We start from the raw sequence: 18,036 nt of genomic DNA on the forward strand, positions 1-18,036 counted from the left end.
ATTTGTGCATACATTTTAAATATATGCTTTTATATTTCCTCTAAGGTACTCCGGTTTTAATCTTTTTATTCTCCTCTTTTCCTCTGTCTAGCTCAGATGAGAACAGAATGTATTATACTGTAGCTTTTTCAAAGCTAATTCGGTTAATAGCTTTTCAAAATGTTTTAATGTCCATTTATTTGAAACTGAACGGTTTTGCAAAGATTTAAAGAGTTGAGAATGTTTCTATCATTTTTTAAAAAGAAATGTTAGCTTATTGTATACATTATTTTTTAAAAAAATCAGTATCTGTCCTTTATGTATGCCAATAATATGCATATTGTTAGTTATAATCATGATTAAATACTGATAGGCTTGCAATGTAAAATGATTTCTCATGTATCTTTTTCTAATATATGGGGAAAAAACTATTAAGTACTATAATATAGATTATAGTAGAAGCCAGTTAGCTGACAAATGTTGTCGCTATTTTAGGTTGCTAAACTATACAGTAGAAAGGATACAGTGGCAAACAACTTCCAATGAAACCTTGCCGAGAAAATTGCAAGGACTAAACCGAGGCAGTTACCAGGAGTCAAAAACTGACTCAAAGGCACACATTTAAAAAAAAAAACCACAATACCTGTACAAGCTATATAAACTATTCTAGTATCCTTATATCTTTGGAAATCAGGTTTTTTATTAATGTTGAAAATCTTCTGTTTATTTGTGACAGCTCAGACATGAGCAGTGCGAGTAACTCTCTGGCACGAGAGTTTTTGTCCGATGTCAGCCACCTTTGCAATGCAGTGGACCAAAAGGTGGAAGCCCGGGAGGAAGAGGAAGAGAAAACACACATAGCTGCCCTTGCACAATATCTTATTCAAGGTCGTGGATTCATTTTGCTTACTAAACTTAATTCCATCATTGACCAGGTAAATGTTGTTTTCACATTTGTCAAAATATGATGAATCTAGCTGGAACAATATCTGTTTGAATGAAAAAAATATGATGCATATCCTTCATCGCGCTTATAGTTATAAAGAAGACTAACTAATTGGGATCACTTTCATATTCTGTTTGGAAATTGGATTTTTACATCAGCCAGGATTAGGATGACAGATACATTTGGCAATCCGCTTATTGGTTGTATGGTTCACACAAAAACCTTCCATTAGGCCAGGGCTGGCAAACTCCCGGCCCATGGGCCAGATGAGTCAAAGGCTGGCCATGCCCACGCCCAGTTTAATAAAGGGGATTCAAGTCCTGATAGGTGACGCCGCCATGACAATGTGAGTTTGACACCCCTGCATTAGGCCAACGTTGTAAGATGGGAGCCATTGCTGTAGCCTTTAGCCACTGTACTAATAATGTAGGACATGGGGTTTTTTTGCCACATGAAGTAATCAGATACAAATGACTTGAAGGACAGGATCTCTTTCCAGCCAGTTCACTCATAGGTTAACTGAACTTGGTAATTTTTTCCCCAAAATATTTGTAATACATTGAATCATAAATTAAGTAAATAGGTAGGTTTAAATATCTTGCTATTTAAAAATAAACCGGAGTTGCAATTTATCAAGTTAACTGGGGTGGAAATGCAGCCAGTACAAATTTAATAGCCTGATTAAGCCATTACTGTCTTAGTCAATATTACTTCTATTTTTTATTGTTTTATTTTTGTGGTTATACAATATTTTTTGCAGCTGTACGTCTATTTACCTGGTTGTTGTCACACTAATGGTATTTCTTTTCCAAATTGGTTATTTCATTTACCATTTTAATGGTATTTGGAGAGAAGGCAAGAACCCATTATACTCCTAGTAGTTTCTGGAATTGATCAAGCTAGTAAAAAGAAAAATCTATCCGGGATCCAATCTATCCAGAGATCAAAGAAAAACCTGATAGAAATTGATGTAGGCTTCAGTATCATTTAAAAATAACTGGTAAAAATGATCATGGTATCTGTTGTCTCATCTGGATTAAATAGAAAGGAAAAGGAGGGCACCCCCAAATTACTAATGTACAGGTTAAAAAGAATGTGCAATAAAACTGAATTCTGTGAAGCAATTGCTGTAGTAAAATACAGTAGTCTAAAAATGTTATGAAACGGTACTCTAAACTTCTGCCAGCTGTTCTAAAATGTTATCGTAAATTTAGCTGTGTTGAAATCTAAGGGGAAGTCTGAAGAAAACACCGATTATGTAAGACAGTCTTAAAACCAAACCTTAGGTTAAATTAAATAAAATCTTGAGAGATGGAAGAAAGAAAATTTATCAGGGTTAGAGCTCAGTTGAATTACAGGTAGTCCACAATTTATGATTGGTCACTTAGTAACTGTTTCAAGTTATGACTGACCTGAAAAAGGGGACTGATGAGTCTCCATTATAGTCATTACTTTGAGGATTACCTGTAACTTTTTTCACTTCAGGTTAAATGGTTAAAATGTTAATACAGAATGCTGTAAATTGATATTAGAAGCTTTGAAAAAAAATAAAAACAATAAACCTTTAATACAGGTTTGATTATGAATGTATGGTAAATTATTTTTCTGAATTATCATAAAAACATGAGTTTTTATTTCTTTAATAGGAGCTTACCTGTCGAGAAGACCTTCTTACTCTCCTTCTATCACTTCTGCCGCTAGTATGGAAAATACCTGTGGAGAAAGAAAAGGCCATAGGTATGTTCTCTGTAATCTTAATGCATAAATTTAAAACATATTTTATAATTATAACTTGAAATACATTTTTCCAGATAATTGATCATCTAAAATTTCTGTGCATATAACTCTATAAAAGCAAGGTTGTTTAATAGGTATCGTAGAGCTTTTTTACAATTGTATTCTACATCTCTCAATTACCTTATAAAATGTACTTTTTAAAGTATTTCATAAATATTCATGACAACCTGGAAAAAATGAAGAGTCATATATTGTAGATAGGGTACTGAACTGAGTTGTTTCAGTGAGTGAAATTAAACTGAGGGTTTTTTTAGCTTTGATTTAAAGAGTTCATATTCAAAGTTTGGTATCAGTTTTTGTGTTCAAGGACTAATTTGTATACTACAATCTGTGTACATGGTTATCCTTTAATTAAATCCTTTTCCCAAAGCAAATGATCTGAAGCACTTCATATTTAAAAACTATAGTTCTTGTTACATGTAACCAAAGAGAAAAAAATAATATGGATTTGGTCAGGATACATTTGAATTTATTAGATAGATTATATTTATTACAAGGCGAATCTTAATAACATACATTTGGATCATGCTAAAATCATTTAGGTGCATATATTACACAGTTAGGTCTTGCCTTCTGCATGGCAAGTCTTTAAATATCTTTTAAGTAATAGGTTGGCCATGTAAGTTTGCATCTAGATATGTATGATCACACATTTGTATCTCAAGCTGTGAGATTCTAGTATCGATTGAAATAAACTTCCTGTTTTCCAACAGATTTTAATCTGCCCTTCTCTGTTGAAATATGTTTGACCAAAGAGACAAGTTCTCTGAAACCTACTCAGGAAAAACAAAATATAGGAGAAAATGTTCATCTGTCTGCTCAGGCTTCTGGAAAACTAAATTCTTCTTGGAAGAACAGACGCCAGCGCAAAACTACTCATCGATATTCTGTGAGGGATGCAAGGAAATCCCAAATCTCCACCTCTGATTCAGAAGGCAATTCAGATGAGAAGACTAGCACTATGATAAGGCACAGGAGACCACAGCTTCTGCAGCCTTTTCCAGCAAACCAGTCTAAAGAGCAATCTGTAACAAGTGGATGTAACTTTATAGAATCTGAAATGGTCCAGAGCTGTAATTATGGAAGGGAAAACTCCCAACAGTTCATTCCAGTTCAAGAAAATATTGTTCAGGCTTCAGATGAGTCAGTTACACCATCTGACAGTTATCTAGACAACTCTCCCTTTGATTTGTGTCATGTCTTACTGTCCTTGCTGGAAAAAATATGTAAGTTTGATATTGCATTGAACCACAAGTCTGCATTGACAGCCAGTGTGATAGGCACTCTAACGGAATTCTTGTCTAAACTTGGAGATTGTTACAATATAAATAGTGCTGCTGAAAATGAAGCTGTTTCATCAAGTTGGACAGAAGAATCAGTTGCTCTGGTTCAGAGAATGCTCTTTAGGACGGTGCTGCATCTTATGGCAGTGGATGTTAATAATGCTGATACAATGCCTGGAAATTTGAGAAAAAATCTTACTGATTTACTTAAAGCAGCCTTAAAAGTGAAATGTATTCTAGATGCACTATTTAATCCTTTTCCTTCAAGATCACAAGGAACTTTACAAAATGTATTGCAGGTTAATCTTTTCTCACAGAATCGCCACAGATTCCTTCTTTTGCCCGAGTTCATAGAAGGAGTTCTGCAAATTCTAATCTGCTGCCTTCAGAGTGCAGCCTCTAATCCAATTTATTTTAGCCAAGCAATGGATCTGGTTCACGAATTCATACAGCAGCAGGGTTTCAAACTGTTTGAAACCACAGCACTCCAGATGGAAGGATTATGCGCCAGGGGCCCAGAGGTCAACACAGAGGCGTCAGAGTATCTCAAAGCCCTCATCAGCAGCATTATGAAAATAATCAGCACTATCAAAAAGGTGAAATCGGAACAACTTCATCAGTCTGTGTGTACGAGAAAACGACACAGGCGATGTGAGTATTCTCACTTCATGCATCATCACAGAGATCTCTCAGGATTGCCGGTTTCTACTTTTAAAAATCAAGCTTCTAAGAGTCCTTTTGAAGAAATAGCTGATGGGGAAGTTCATTATCCTGACCGGTGTTGCTGCGTTGCTGTTTGTGCTCACCAGTGTCTGAGGTTGCTGCAAAAACTTTCTCTGAACAGTACGTGTTTTCAGATCTTAACTGGAATCCATACTGTAGGCATATGTTGTTGCATGGATCCTAAATCAGTAATTAGCCCCTTGCTTCATTCCTTCAGATCACAAACATTCAAGAATTTTCAGCCACATATATTAAGCATCCTTAATAAGTTTATTTTAGAACAACTTGGAGGATTACAAATTTCTCAGAAAGTGACACATGCCTCTTGCAACATCTGTAGCATTGACTCTGATCAACTTGCAGAATTTGATGACTTCCTACATGGGAATGCTGCTGAAGTATCAGCGTCAAGTTCATCAGCTCCATACAGGTTTCAAGGAATTTTGCCTAGCAGAGGATCTGAAAATATGTTTCTGAAATGGGATGCCTTGGAGGCATATCAGAGCCTTGTTTTTGAGGATGATGACAAACTGCGTTGCATGCAGATTGCTAGTCATATTTGCAGTTTGATCCAAAAAGGCAATGAGATTATTCAGTGGAAACTGTACAATTATATATTCAGCCCAGTGCTCCAGAGAGGTGTTGAGTTGGCTCATTACTCCCAACAAACTGGTGCAACTACTGCTTTTAGTCAAACAAGTGTCTATCAAAAAAGATGTCTGCCTCAGGAAGTCCTTCAGATCTATTTACAGACTCTACCAATACTGTTTAAATCCAGGTTTGTTCATTATGTTCATTGGGGGAACAAATATATTTGGCCAGCTTCTTCCACACATCTTCTTGGCATAATAAAATTGGAAGCTAAGAATGTCACTGGTGATAGTAAAGGAAGATGAGTAAAGATCGATAAAGTCATAAATTCCTACTCCTGGACAGCTCCCATTTTAAATTGGCCTTCGATTAAACTTCTTATGGCCCTACTAAGCAAATTATATTGGTGTAGTATTTACAAGATTATATTCCATACTAGATTTACATAAATGCCCAATTTTGGACTTTATTTCTACACTAAAACTATATGAGGCCACATTTATTTTATTTTCTCTTGACAAATTTTACTTCTTTAAAAATAAATAAGCACATATATTTCCAGACGGTTAAAGTCCTACCAAAAGACCTCCTGAATGCTCTGAGAAACTATTGCTTCATAGAAAAATCAGCTTTTGTATTATTTGGAAATATAAGCCCATATTCCATAATTCTCATAGTATATGTTCAAGGCCAAAGTCTAGTATTCTGATAAAAGCTTGTATGTTACTGTGCTTATTGCATCTCACTTCTCAGTTGCTTTCTTCATTTATGTTATTAAAAATGTAGCAATTAGTTACTGAAGCTGTGTTTTGAAATATGAATAGCATAGCATAGCATAGCATAGCATAGCATAGCATAGCATAGCATAACTTGGCAGTATAGCACATGTTTTGGATTAGAAGATCCAAATTCAGTTCTTGTCATCTCCAAGTGTGGGCAAGCTGCTGACTGAATCCTCTTCTTCTTCCCACTAGATCATCCTGTACTAGCTACAAGAAACTATTTATTAATGAAAAAAATGTTTGTAAAGGAATTTAGAAGTTTAGCGTTAATAAGCCAACCCCCAGTGACATATGGCATTATAGTAAATTATTTCTCTCTTTCTTTCTCTCTTTCATTTAGTTGATAACAGTTTAACATATTTTTTTTCTCCACAGAATAATACAAGAATTATTTTTAAGCTGTAATGGAATAAATCAAATAACTGAATTAAATTACTTGGACAGTGTGAGAGCATACTCATTGAAAGTATTTGAAACATTAATATTTTCCCTTGGAGATCAGCAGACAGATCAATTGATGCCAGATGTGGATGGTTTGGACCGTGAAGAAAAATTGCCTGCCTCAGACTTGGATGTTTCTGTTCACAGACAGCAAATGGTTTCCGATGTGCCTCAGAGCCTAAGTAAATTTTATGCTGGGCTCAAAGAAGTGAATCCGAAAAGGAAGAAATCAGTCAGTCAAGATGTTCACCTCAATATGATAAATCTATTTCTCTGTGTTACTTTTTTATGTGTAAGTAAGGAAGCAGAGGCTGATCGAGATTCAACAAATGATTCTGAAGATACTTCAGGTTATGATAGTACTGCTAGTGAACCTTTCAGCCATAAGCTTCCATGTCTGTCATTTGAAAGTTTGATTCTACCGTCCTTGGAACATATACACAGGGCAGCAGATACTTGGTCAATGTGTCGTTCGATCTATTTGTGTAATGCAATATTCCAAAGACAATTCCATAGACTTGGTGGTTTTGAAGTATGTCACAGATTAATAGCCATGATTATTGAGAAACTTGGCGTGAAGGAAGAAAAGGAAGAAGGTATGCAGGAGAAACCTACTGAATTTCTTTTCAAAAATGGCTCATCGCAGTTGATAACGAACAATGGGAAAGGGCAGTCGGACAATAATACTGATGGAAATCTTGACAATATAGATAAACAAAAATCAATCTCTTATCAGCATTCAGATGGAGAGCAAACTTCGACTGATGGCACTGCAAAATCAAAACATGTCTTAATGCAAGAAAATGGCTGGTCGCTGCAAGGTATAAGACTTTTGGAAGCTCTGCTGGCAATTTGTTTACACAGTGCAACTAATTTCCAGCAGAAGGCCGAAATGGAATCTCTTCAGGTATTGTGCCATTAAAACCTCATGAAATATTGATATTCCCGGTTCTAATTGACAGATACTTTAGAAAGTGGATCAAAAAAGCCAGTTGTTTGGCATGTTGAAACAAGTATCTCATGACAAGAAGAATTTATAAGTTTAATGAAGTTTACCAAATGTATCAGAGTGGCATTTGTCAACCCCCCCCCCTCAAAAAAAAACCCCTAACCCATGCCATCTATTGTGCTGTGAGTTCTCCATATTCTTGAACAGCTTTGTGGGGGTAGACTGAATATAGTGCAGAATTTGTGGCAAAGATAAAACCAAGGGGAAATCCTATGTAAATAATAAGTGAAAGTAATTCACATTAATAAGCCCCTTGTAAGAATATAATTGGAAATGGACAGCTGAGAACCAGCATTTAAAAGGGAGTATAATTCCTTTTAATAAGGTAATTCTGAGGAGAAAGCAAGTAATAATACAAAAGAGGACTAATACAAATAACTGCATCGAAAATGGATAGAAATGTATTTCCATAAAGAAGTCTATGAGAGCAAAATAAAAACTGCCAAGGGATAATCAGCATTAATTCTTATTTACAGTGTATTTTTCAATTTCCGATGTAGTGGAAATTAGTGGAAGTAATGCAATAGTGTTTTTACTAATTTCGTAGGTTTTTTTAAAAAAATTAAACCATGTATATTATATTAGAATGCAACAGATACATTTAGTTGGAAATAATTGTAATAGGAGCATAGCGCACAAAAAAAAGCCCTTTGAGAAATGAATGTTGATACTTGTTTTCAGCAACTGTTTACTGTAGAATACAAATAAGAGAAGAAACTGTAGTTAATTTTGATAGCATTTCCATGAATTAAAAATGAATTTGTGCTTAAATTTAGAACATTTGTGTAGAAGATATATTACTTGAAATGAGGGAACAGCTTACTAAAGCTAGAGTAATGGAAACAGAATTGGTGAAGCCTTTATTTGATTCTTTGCTTCGAGTTGCATTGGGAACATATTTTACTGATCTGGATCGTTCAGAAGAACAGAAAGAAAAGGTATAACTGGCTCAAATTGCATGTTTCTTATTGTTTGCTTACTTGTCCCAGACCCTGCAGTTATGGGGTTGCTTTTAGGCATATTGGCATCCTTTTGAAATGGATAGCATACATATACCAGTAGAGCTAATATTGTAACTTTGATTTCTTCCAAGATTTCTATAACAATTTGATTCTTCTTTCGTGTTCTTTTTAAATACAGTCTCATTTTTCAGAAGTTTTGTAAATATTGGTAGCTGGACCAGAATACTGGACTAGACAGGATTTTTAGTCTGATCTAGAATGGTTTTTTTTTTTATTAATTGTGCAAAACAACTGGACAAGCTAGGATGCATGGTGAACTAAAAGACTAAGCCAGAATGTGAATGTGAATTTCAAAAACTTCCTAGTCTAAATGCTGCTTTCTCATTTATTTGTTCTGCCTAGCATGAATTCAGAGTCCCCTGTATTTCTGTTTTGTCTGCTACGTTTTGCATACATTGCATTTAAAATATTAAGGAATGTAGGTACCTAACTAGAAGTGGGGGTTAGTATATTTAGACAGATATTTTCTATCCTATTTTACCTGTCAATATTTCAGCATAGTTCTCAGTGCTATGAAGTCTAGAATCTATGAAAATAGATGATAGTCGAATTTCTAATTGCCCATTTTAAACTTCTGTAATATCATGTCAGGCCCATCAGTCTGAAAAGGAGCCTGAATCTCGGCCTGATGATATATCTGAAGAAGCGGATGAATCACAATGCTATTGTTTTAAATTTTTTGCTGAAGAAAAAGGCTATGATGCTGATAGTGAAAGTAATTCAGATGACAATGAAAGCAAGGATGAAGGCAAGTACTTGAGCTCTGAGTAATCCCTTTTGCACCGAAATAGCAAATCGTATTTTTTCCATAGTTGATAATCCTAAGGTCTTTTAGGATACAGACCTGTTCAAATGTTGTGTAACAGTTTTTAAAACTGACCATATTAGACTTTCGCTCCCCGCCCCCCGAGTTCATCATTCTAGTTTGCTATTTGAGTCAGAAATTGAGAGGAATATAAAGACAACTGCACCAGAGTCTTGGAAAATTCTGTAATAGCATTATTATGAGAAAACAGAAGCAGCTACATTATTTCTTCCGTTCTTGTTTGCTTCATAATTTTGTCATTCAAGAATACAACTTGCGTTTTTATTTTTTGTTTATGGGAGCTTATTCTTATAAACCAGTGGTCCCCAAACTTTCCAGCTTTGTGGACCGGTTCGGGGGGTGGGGGGAGAGTCAATGGTTTTGTGCGACTTGCAGGCATATGTGCTCACACATGCAGCGGCCACTCATGCGCACGTGAAACTCTGATTATGTGAGCAGCGCAGTCTCTGCCATTCTGATTCCAAATGGGCAGTGACCCAGAAGCGGGCCATGGCCTGGGGGTTGGGGACCCCTGTTACAAATCTTATGTGATTTTTTTAGTACAATGCAACCTTTTATAAACTCTCACTTTCTTAGAATATTTTTTTAAATAGGCATACAGCATTTGTAAGCAGCATTATTAATGATGTAAATAAGTAAATAAAAAGCCATCAGTATAGACAGTTAGGGTATTATCATGTAATGTGCAATCCCTGTGTATTTAATCAACTTCATTTCTAAGGCCAGACATACACTGAATATGAGTGTATATGGTTTACCTTTTACATTTCACTGAGAGTACACTACAAGTTGATTTTTATTTTTATTGCATTTATATCCCGCCCTTCTCCGAAGACTCAGGGAGGCTTACACTATGTTAGCAATAGTCTTCATTCTATTTGTATATTTATATACAAAGTCAACTTATTACCCCCAACAATCTGGGTCCTCATTTTACCTACCTTATAAAGGATGGAAGGCTGAGTCAACCTTGGGCCTGGTGGGACTAGAACCTGCAGTAATTGCAGGCAGCTGCTGTTAATAACAGACTGCATTAGCAGACTGAGCCACAGAGGCTTTGGGACTTTGATTTGATTTCTAGTCATCTATTTTATTGTCAAGCAATGAACTTTATTGTTGGGTAGCAGGATAAGACTCACACACAAAAAAAGTTGGATAGGGCAAACAGCCTCTGAATAATGGAATTTCCATATATAATGATGTGTCTCTTTTTCCCCCCCAGGAACAGACATTAAAAGAGAGCAAGTATGTTTTGGCTATTGCAGTGTTCCTAGTGATCTTGCTGAAAATATTATTCAAGGAGAATTGCTATATCCTGAACTATGTATGCTGGAATTACATTTACTTTCTGTTGGCAGTCCGAGCCTAGATGTGCTCACTCATGTTTTCCACAGCTTCTTGAAAGTAGTCAGGCTGAAAGAAAAAAATGCAACATTACTAATGGAACAGGTATATGTCCTTGTGGCTGGATTCACACAACCTACTAGGGACAGACACAGCTTAACAAAATCCATCTTTCCCAATCAAAGAAACCACATTATGGTCGGCTGGTTCAGAGTCTCTTAAGCATTAAAACCAACTTTACAAAATCTAGCTGCCCAAAGAAAGAGTGGAATGGCTTAATACGATGTCCTAGTTCACACAGGATGCTACAATGAAAATTTGTGGGATATGTGTTTGAAATTCAGCATTGCTGTCATAACTTGCACCTATTTTCCCTAGACAAGCTGTCTGTTGGCTTGTCCAGGCAAAATGAGAAGGAAAGCTTCTGGTGTTGTCTGGCAGGGCTCTGGTTTTTCTCTCTACTTTGTTTGAATAAGCCAGCTGCCAAGTGAGTTCTGATTTTATATGTTTATCCTTTATGATTTGGACAGCCAAAGCTGAATCACTGTCACGTTTGTTCCCATTTTGCTTGGCTTGTCCAAGCAAATCAAGGGGTGAATCTGGAGCATTGGTTTACAGATGCTAAGCTGGATCACTGGCAGTACTTCCTCATGCTGCTGTGAAGAGCACCATTACAAAATAGTAGAATTAAAAGTATGAGTGGCTGTCTCAACCATTAACAGATTTTAGAAATAACGCAAAACTCAACATTTTTCCTGTTAGAAATATGGTTTAAAATTTGGTTCTTTTATTGTTTAGTTCCAATGAACTGTTTTATTTTACGAAGTGGGAAGTTTCTACCATTGTTTTATTTGCTAAATTAAAATTTAATTATTAAATAAAATAAAATAAAATAATTAAAAGTATATTTTTGCCCAACTCTAAGCCTAGAGTTTTATTTTGGGAAGTCACGCAAATTTATTAATTAAATTAATTAAAGGAGTGGCATCTCTGCAAAATTTCAGAAGCCCACTATTAAAACAATGATTGGCTTCTCACAACATTCTGATCACAAACTGTTCAATCCATTTTAATCCATATGTGGTGTTATGCCAGTCCAGCCAATGAATTAATTCAACATGTTAGTGATGAAGAGCTTGATGCATTATATTTGACTGGCACTAAGTGGTTCATGTTGTAAGAGTTGATGGAGAAATCTCTGTGTTGATGGGAACAAAAAAAAAAATAGCCCTTCACTAACCATAATTAAGCTGTAAAAATTTTCTACCTTGGGATATCAGACAATAATTTTTATTGTCTGACTTTCTATTTGCAAAAGATGTTCACTTCACAGGGAGTATAAATTTGAGTCGAGGTTCTGTTTTCCACTGTATCTCCTGTTTTACCAGATGATGTGGATAATTTTTATTACTTTATACATGATTTTAGTTATGGGTTATGTGTTAAGTTGTGGACATGGTTAGAATAGAAGATGACCTATATTATGCTTTTATATTCATATTTCTGTTTGTTCATGAATTGCTTGGACAGAAGGGGCAAGAGAGATATTCCTACAAAGCCTAGAAAAAAGTGAATCAATTGACAATTTGAGAAACCTTCAACATTTCAGCCTTCAAGGAATCCTTATCCTAAGGCTCCCATATCTCATGCAATTGTCATTTTCTGCTTTAGGAGAATAATTAGTGAATATGTTGCTATGACAAGGAAGGAATGTGCTAATCAAAGCATTCCAGGAATGGTTTGTTTCTGGAAGTGAGTCTTCTGGAACACTAAGTAATCCATTGTGTTCTAAATGTGTTCATAATGTTAGTCCATTGGGTTCCAGATCACAGATAATTCTTTTTTGAAGAGAGTTCATTTCCAAAAATACAGAAACCATCTCTGAAATCAGGCTGTTCCAGAACTGAAATATTCCATCAAGCAGTAGAATGTCGTTCAAATACCAGGTTAATATTTGGTTTCAAATTCCTCCTCCTGCTAACAAGAAATGATTGCTACTCCTAGTTTAACTGTCACACCTGACCTTAGGGAGGACTTAAAGCACATTTAAAGGATTTTGTTGGATAAGGAGTCAAATGACAATGCACATTGTCCTATTGTTCATTTGGATGGCTTTATTATGTTGGGTAAACAAAGTCACTGCATGTCTATATGGAGATTCTCAGTCATCCAGGTCATGGATTCCAAAGGTGCTTTTTCAAAACATCTTCAAGGAAAAACAAAGAAAGTCCAGTTGCCTTTTGAAAAAGTACCTTTGGGAGGTCACTACCCAGGCTTATCTCATGTCTATTCATATACCCATCAACCTTACATTAAACAAAGACACATACATTCTTAACAGGCATGGAAAGAAAAGACTGGGAATAAATGTGGGAATAATGAATGAGACCATTTGCTATGAAGACACTGTAGAGAATGGAGAATTTGGAATTTAGAGAAGAGGTGTGAACAAGAGCAAATTGTTTCACATGTTAGATGTTTATATATCTAGACTACAGTCTATGCATCTTATAACTTGGCAATTTATTTATTTATTTATTTTATTTGATTTTTATACCGCCCTTCTCCCGAAGGACTCAGGGCGGTGTACAGGCAAGATAAAACCAGCAATACAAATATACAAGTTAAAATATCATTTAAAAAACTTATTTAAAATTAGCCTGAAATTAAATTACCATAAACTAAAACCCGTTTAAAATTAATAAAATTTCCATTAAAATCCAATTTAGGCCAGCCCAGCGAATAAAGAGATGTGTCTTTAGTTCGCGACGGAATGTCCAAGGTCAGGTATTTGACGTAGACCTGGGGGAAGCTCGTTCCAGAGTGTGGGAGCCCCCACAGAGAAGGCCCTTCCCCTGGGGGCCGCCAGCCGACATTGTTTGGCGGACGGCACCCTGAGAAGTCCCTCTCTATGGGAGCGTACGGGTCGGTGGGAGGCATGTGGTAACAGCAGGCGGTCCCGTAAGTACCCAGGTCCTAAGCCATGGAGCGCTTTAAAGGTCGTAACCAACACCTTAAAGTGCACTCGGAAGGCCACAGGCAGCCAGTGCAGTCTGCGCGGGAGGCGGTGTTACATGGGAGCTACGAGTAGCTCCTCTATCACCAGCGCAGCTGCATTCTGGACTAACTGGAGCCTCGAGTGCACTTCAAGGGAGCCCCATGTAGAGAGCATTACAGTAATCCAAGCGAGAGGTAACGAGCGCATGAGTGACTGTGCATAAGGCATCCCGATCAAGGAAGGCGCAACTGCGAACCAGGCGAACCTGGTGGAAGGCCCTCCTGGAGCGGCCGTCAGATGATCTTCAAGCGACAGCCGATAATCCAGGAGGACACCTAAGTTGCGCACCCTATCCTTTGGGGCCAATAATTCGCCTCCAACAGCCAGCTGCGGCTGCAGCTGACTGAATCGGGATGCCGGCATCCACAGCCACTCCGTCTTGGAGGATTAAGCTTGAGCCTGTTTCTCCCCATCCAGACCCGTCGGCTTCCAAACACCGGGACAGCACTTCAACAACTTCATTGGGGTGGCCGGGGTGGAAAATACAGCTGGGTATCATCAGCGTACTGCTGGTATCTCACCCGAAACCACTGATGATCTCACCCAGCGGCTTCATGTAGATGTTGAACAGCAGGCGAGAGAATCGACCCTGAGGGACCCCACAAGTGAGGCCCCTCGCGGTCGACCTCTGCCCCCTGTCAACACCGTCTGCGACGGTCGGAGAGATAGGAGGAGAACCACCGATATCGGTGCCTCCCACTCCCAATCCCCCAACCGGTGCAGCAGGATACCATGGTCGATGGTATCGAACGCCGCTGAGAGGTCTAATAGGACCAGGGCAGAGGAATAACCCCTGTCCCTAGCCCTCCAGAGATCATCCACCAATGCGACCAAAGCTGTCTCCGTGCTGTATCCGGGTCGGAAGCGGACTGGAGCAGGTCTAGATAGCGTCTTCATCCAGGTATTGGGGTAGCTGTCGCGCCACGGCACTCTCTACAACCTTCGCAACAAAGCGAAGGTTGAGACTGGACGATAATTACCTAAAATAGCTGGGTCAGGAGGGCTTCTTAAGGAGGGTCTCACCACCGCCTCTTTCAAGGCGGCAGGAAAACCCTTCCAACAAAGCGTTGATAATCCTCTGGAGCCAGCCTCGTGTCACCGCCTGAGTGGCCAGTACCAGCCAGGAAGGACACGGGTCCAGTAAACATGTCGTGCCGTGCAGCTTCCCCAACAACCTGTCGACGTCCTCGGGAGCCACAGGGTCAAACTCATCCCAAATGGGCTCAACAAGGCGTGCCTCCTCTCCCTCGCTTGGATCATCCCAAATTCGGTCCAGACCGTCCCTCAGCTGGCGATTTTATCGTATAGATAACCACTAAACTCCTCGGCTCGTCCCTGCAAGGGTCATCCCGCACCTCCTGATGTAGGAGGCGGGTCACCCAAACAGGGCGGCCGGGCGGTTATCTGCCGACGCAATGAGGGTGGAGGCATAGGCACGCCTCGCTTCCCTCATTGCCACTAGGTAGGTCCTAGAGTAGGATCTAACTAGTGTCCGATCAACCGGGCGACTGGACCTCCAGGTGCTCTCCAGGCGTCTTCTCCGGCGTTTCATCTCCCTCAGCCCCTCGGAGAACCAAGGGGCCGGACGAGACCTACGCCGGGTCAGAGGCCGCAAAGGCACGACACGGTCCAAGGCCCCGGCCGCGGCCTGTTCCCAGGCCACGACCAGTTCCTCAGCCGTGCCGTGGGCCAGTTCCTCAGGGCTTGATAATGTGAAAACATAATTATGAACTTGAGAAAACAGAGGGCAATACAAAGGGTTTAGTTAAAAATACATTGGAATATTGGGGCTGGGGTTGTTACTCATTTAACTGTAAAAATATTGCTGGACAGTACTTCCCCATCACTACTGGATATTTTATTAATTCATGATGGTATAATATTTTTATCTTGGTTGGTTTATAGGGAGCTGTAAAGAGCCTTCTGGGAGGATTCCTCCATGTATTGACACAAACAGATTCCTGTTTTCCTGGTGAGTTGTATATAAAAATGGATATTTCCTTTTGATTTGCTTTAACACTTGGCACCTACTCTTATGATACAAATGAATAGATCTGCATTTTGAAATGCTAGATATTCCTACTCAGTTACATATTTTCAGTATATTTTTCTAATATGAGCAACAGTCTAGCGAAGCTAAGCATTTTATTGGTTTATGTGAGAGAGCATTACAGTAATAAGGTAAATTCCTGATGAAATACTGAGATTTAAATGTGCTTTGTTCTGTTGGATTATATACAGCTTTTCTCTGTAAATGAGCATTTAACTTCATATTTGCCAGAGGATAATGATTAGTTTGGGTGTGAAAGAAATTACTCAATTTGTAAACTATCTGTTCAAACTCTCCATCCTATTTCATATTCTAATGGGTTTCAGAAGAGAACCAGTTTTAAACTTCAATTTTAGGAAAGATGTATAACCATGAGAGTGGAAGCATCTAGCCTCTATTATATTAGATACAGAATCAATAACATTCTATATTGATTTTTTTTCTGGTTTGATAAATCTCTTCAAATAAATAGGTAGATATTTTAAAACTCATATAAGGACAATGAAATAAATGACATTAAGTCATGAAAAATTGATTTTTATATATATTGTCTTCATAATATATTATTTACTGTATAATCATGTGACTTCAGTTGCCTGTTTTGACTGGGAAATTACATTTTGTATATATTATTTTACTTATTCTCTGGAAACTTTTGATTTTGCTTCGGTTCTACTTATTTTACCATAGGTTTGGATAGAGTATAGGTATGAAGGTAGTCTGGCTTTCCTCACAACGTTGTTTAAGATAGAGTGTCTAGTACAGGGGTCTGCAACCTTAAACACTCAAAGAGCCATTTGGACCCATTTCCCATAGAAAAGAAAACACTGGGAGCCACAAATCCTGGGTGGACATGGCCAACTCGATGTCACTCACAGTCATATGATTGTCTCTCTCTGTCTCTTGTCTCTCCCTCTCTCTCTTTCCCTCCCCCTCTCTCTGTCTATCCTTCTCTTTCCCTCTTCCCCCTCTCTCTCTTTCTCTCTTTCTTTCCCTCCCTCCCTCTCTCTGTATTTCCCTCCCTCTCTCTCTCTCTGTGTTTCTCTTTCCCTCCCTCTCTTTCTCGCTCTCTGTCTCTCTCTTTCGCTTTCCCTCCCTCTCTTTTTTCCTCCCTCTCTCTCTCTTTCTCTTTCTCTCTCTGTCTCTGTCTCTTTCTCTCTGTCTTTCTCTCTTTCTCTCTCTCTGTCTCTTTCTCTCTGTCTTTCTCTCTTTCCTTCCCCCTTCTCTCTCTCTCTCTCTCTTTCTCTGTCTCTCTCTCTCTCTCTCCCTCCCCTCCTCCCTCCCTCTTCCCCACCCCCACTTCCCAATCCACACACCCAGGGAATAACTAAGGAAATTCGGCCACGTTCTTTTTGTCTCTGGAAAGATACAAAAATAAATCTTGTGTTGCAAAAAGAGTGATGTCAGGCTGTTACATCACAGCGCCATGAGGTTGCTACCTTAGATTTCCACACACAGTTCAGAGAAGCATCATCCCAAGCAGCAGTGCACTCACACAGGCACGCATACCCATCCTGCAACTCGGTCCAAAGTGGCTGGAAAATATAGTCCCGGGGCACTCCCGAAGATGCTTGGCAGGCAACGTATGGGACGACACCCACCCATCACCAAGGCAGCGTCCGCTGAATCCTTGCAAAACTGGGCAAATGCAGAGGGGAGCAGACAGAGAAGAATCTGTCTCTCTCTGCCTCTCTCTCTGCCTCTCTCTCACTGCCTGACTGCAGCAGGAAATGGTGGGCATCTACTTCTTGATTGGTGCTGGTCGTGCCGTCTGCTCTCCGCCCTGAGACACTGGCCCACCCCATGCTGCGCCGCGGCCAATGCTATGGCTGTTGCCAGGGACAAGTGGGGAGGGTCACATTGTGGCTCTGCGTCATAATGGGCTCCAGTAGGAGGGGATCCTGTCTCCCCCATTGTGAAGCACGCTGACTTTCACTGTGCTGCTCTTGGCGGGCAGGCCATGGAGGTGGCGGCAGTAGCAGTGTCAGGAGCCGCAGCAGGACTGAAAGAGCCGCATGTGGCTCCAGAGCTGCAGGTTGCTAACACCTGGTCTAGGATCTCCCTGGGGGGGAGGGAGTATCTCAATCCATATCACGTTTGAGGTGAAAACTAATACCACTTATATAGTTCCACAAGCAAAAGATGCTGAATATAATATATAGTATTATTTGTAGTTATTGGAAGT

The 18,036-nt window shown here is 39.0% G+C and overlaps 1 protein-coding gene across 3 annotated transcripts in view; it reads left to right on the forward strand.

Moving 5' to 3' along the window:
- The window catches only part of LYST (lysosomal trafficking regulator), a 105,149-nt gene that overhangs the window by 17,072 nt on the left and 70,041 nt on the right, over positions 1–18,036 (forward strand). For all 3 annotated transcript variants that reach the window (XM_058166048.1, XM_058166064.1, XM_058166056.1), the window contains 8 exons: positions 716–914; positions 2,572–2,662; positions 3,436–5,506; positions 6,477–7,449; positions 8,328–8,489; positions 9,165–9,321; positions 10,622–10,848; positions 15,707–15,773. In XM_058166048.1, coding sequence (XP_058022031.1) covers positions 723–914; positions 2,572–2,662; positions 3,436–5,506; positions 6,477–7,449; positions 8,328–8,489; positions 9,165–9,321; positions 10,622–10,848; positions 15,707–15,773 — 3,940 coding nt within the window. In that variant the 5' untranslated portion in view covers positions 716–722. The remainder of the gene's footprint in view (positions 1–715; positions 915–2,571; positions 2,663–3,435; positions 5,507–6,476; positions 7,450–8,327; positions 8,490–9,164; positions 9,322–10,621; positions 10,849–15,706; positions 15,774–18,036) is intronic.

The sequence above is a fragment of the Ahaetulla prasina genome, chromosome 1, assembly GCF_028640845.1.
Source record: "Ahaetulla prasina isolate Xishuangbanna chromosome 1, ASM2864084v1, whole genome shotgun sequence".
Classification (NCBI taxonomy): domain Eukaryota; kingdom Metazoa; phylum Chordata; class Lepidosauria; order Squamata; family Colubridae; genus Ahaetulla; species Ahaetulla prasina.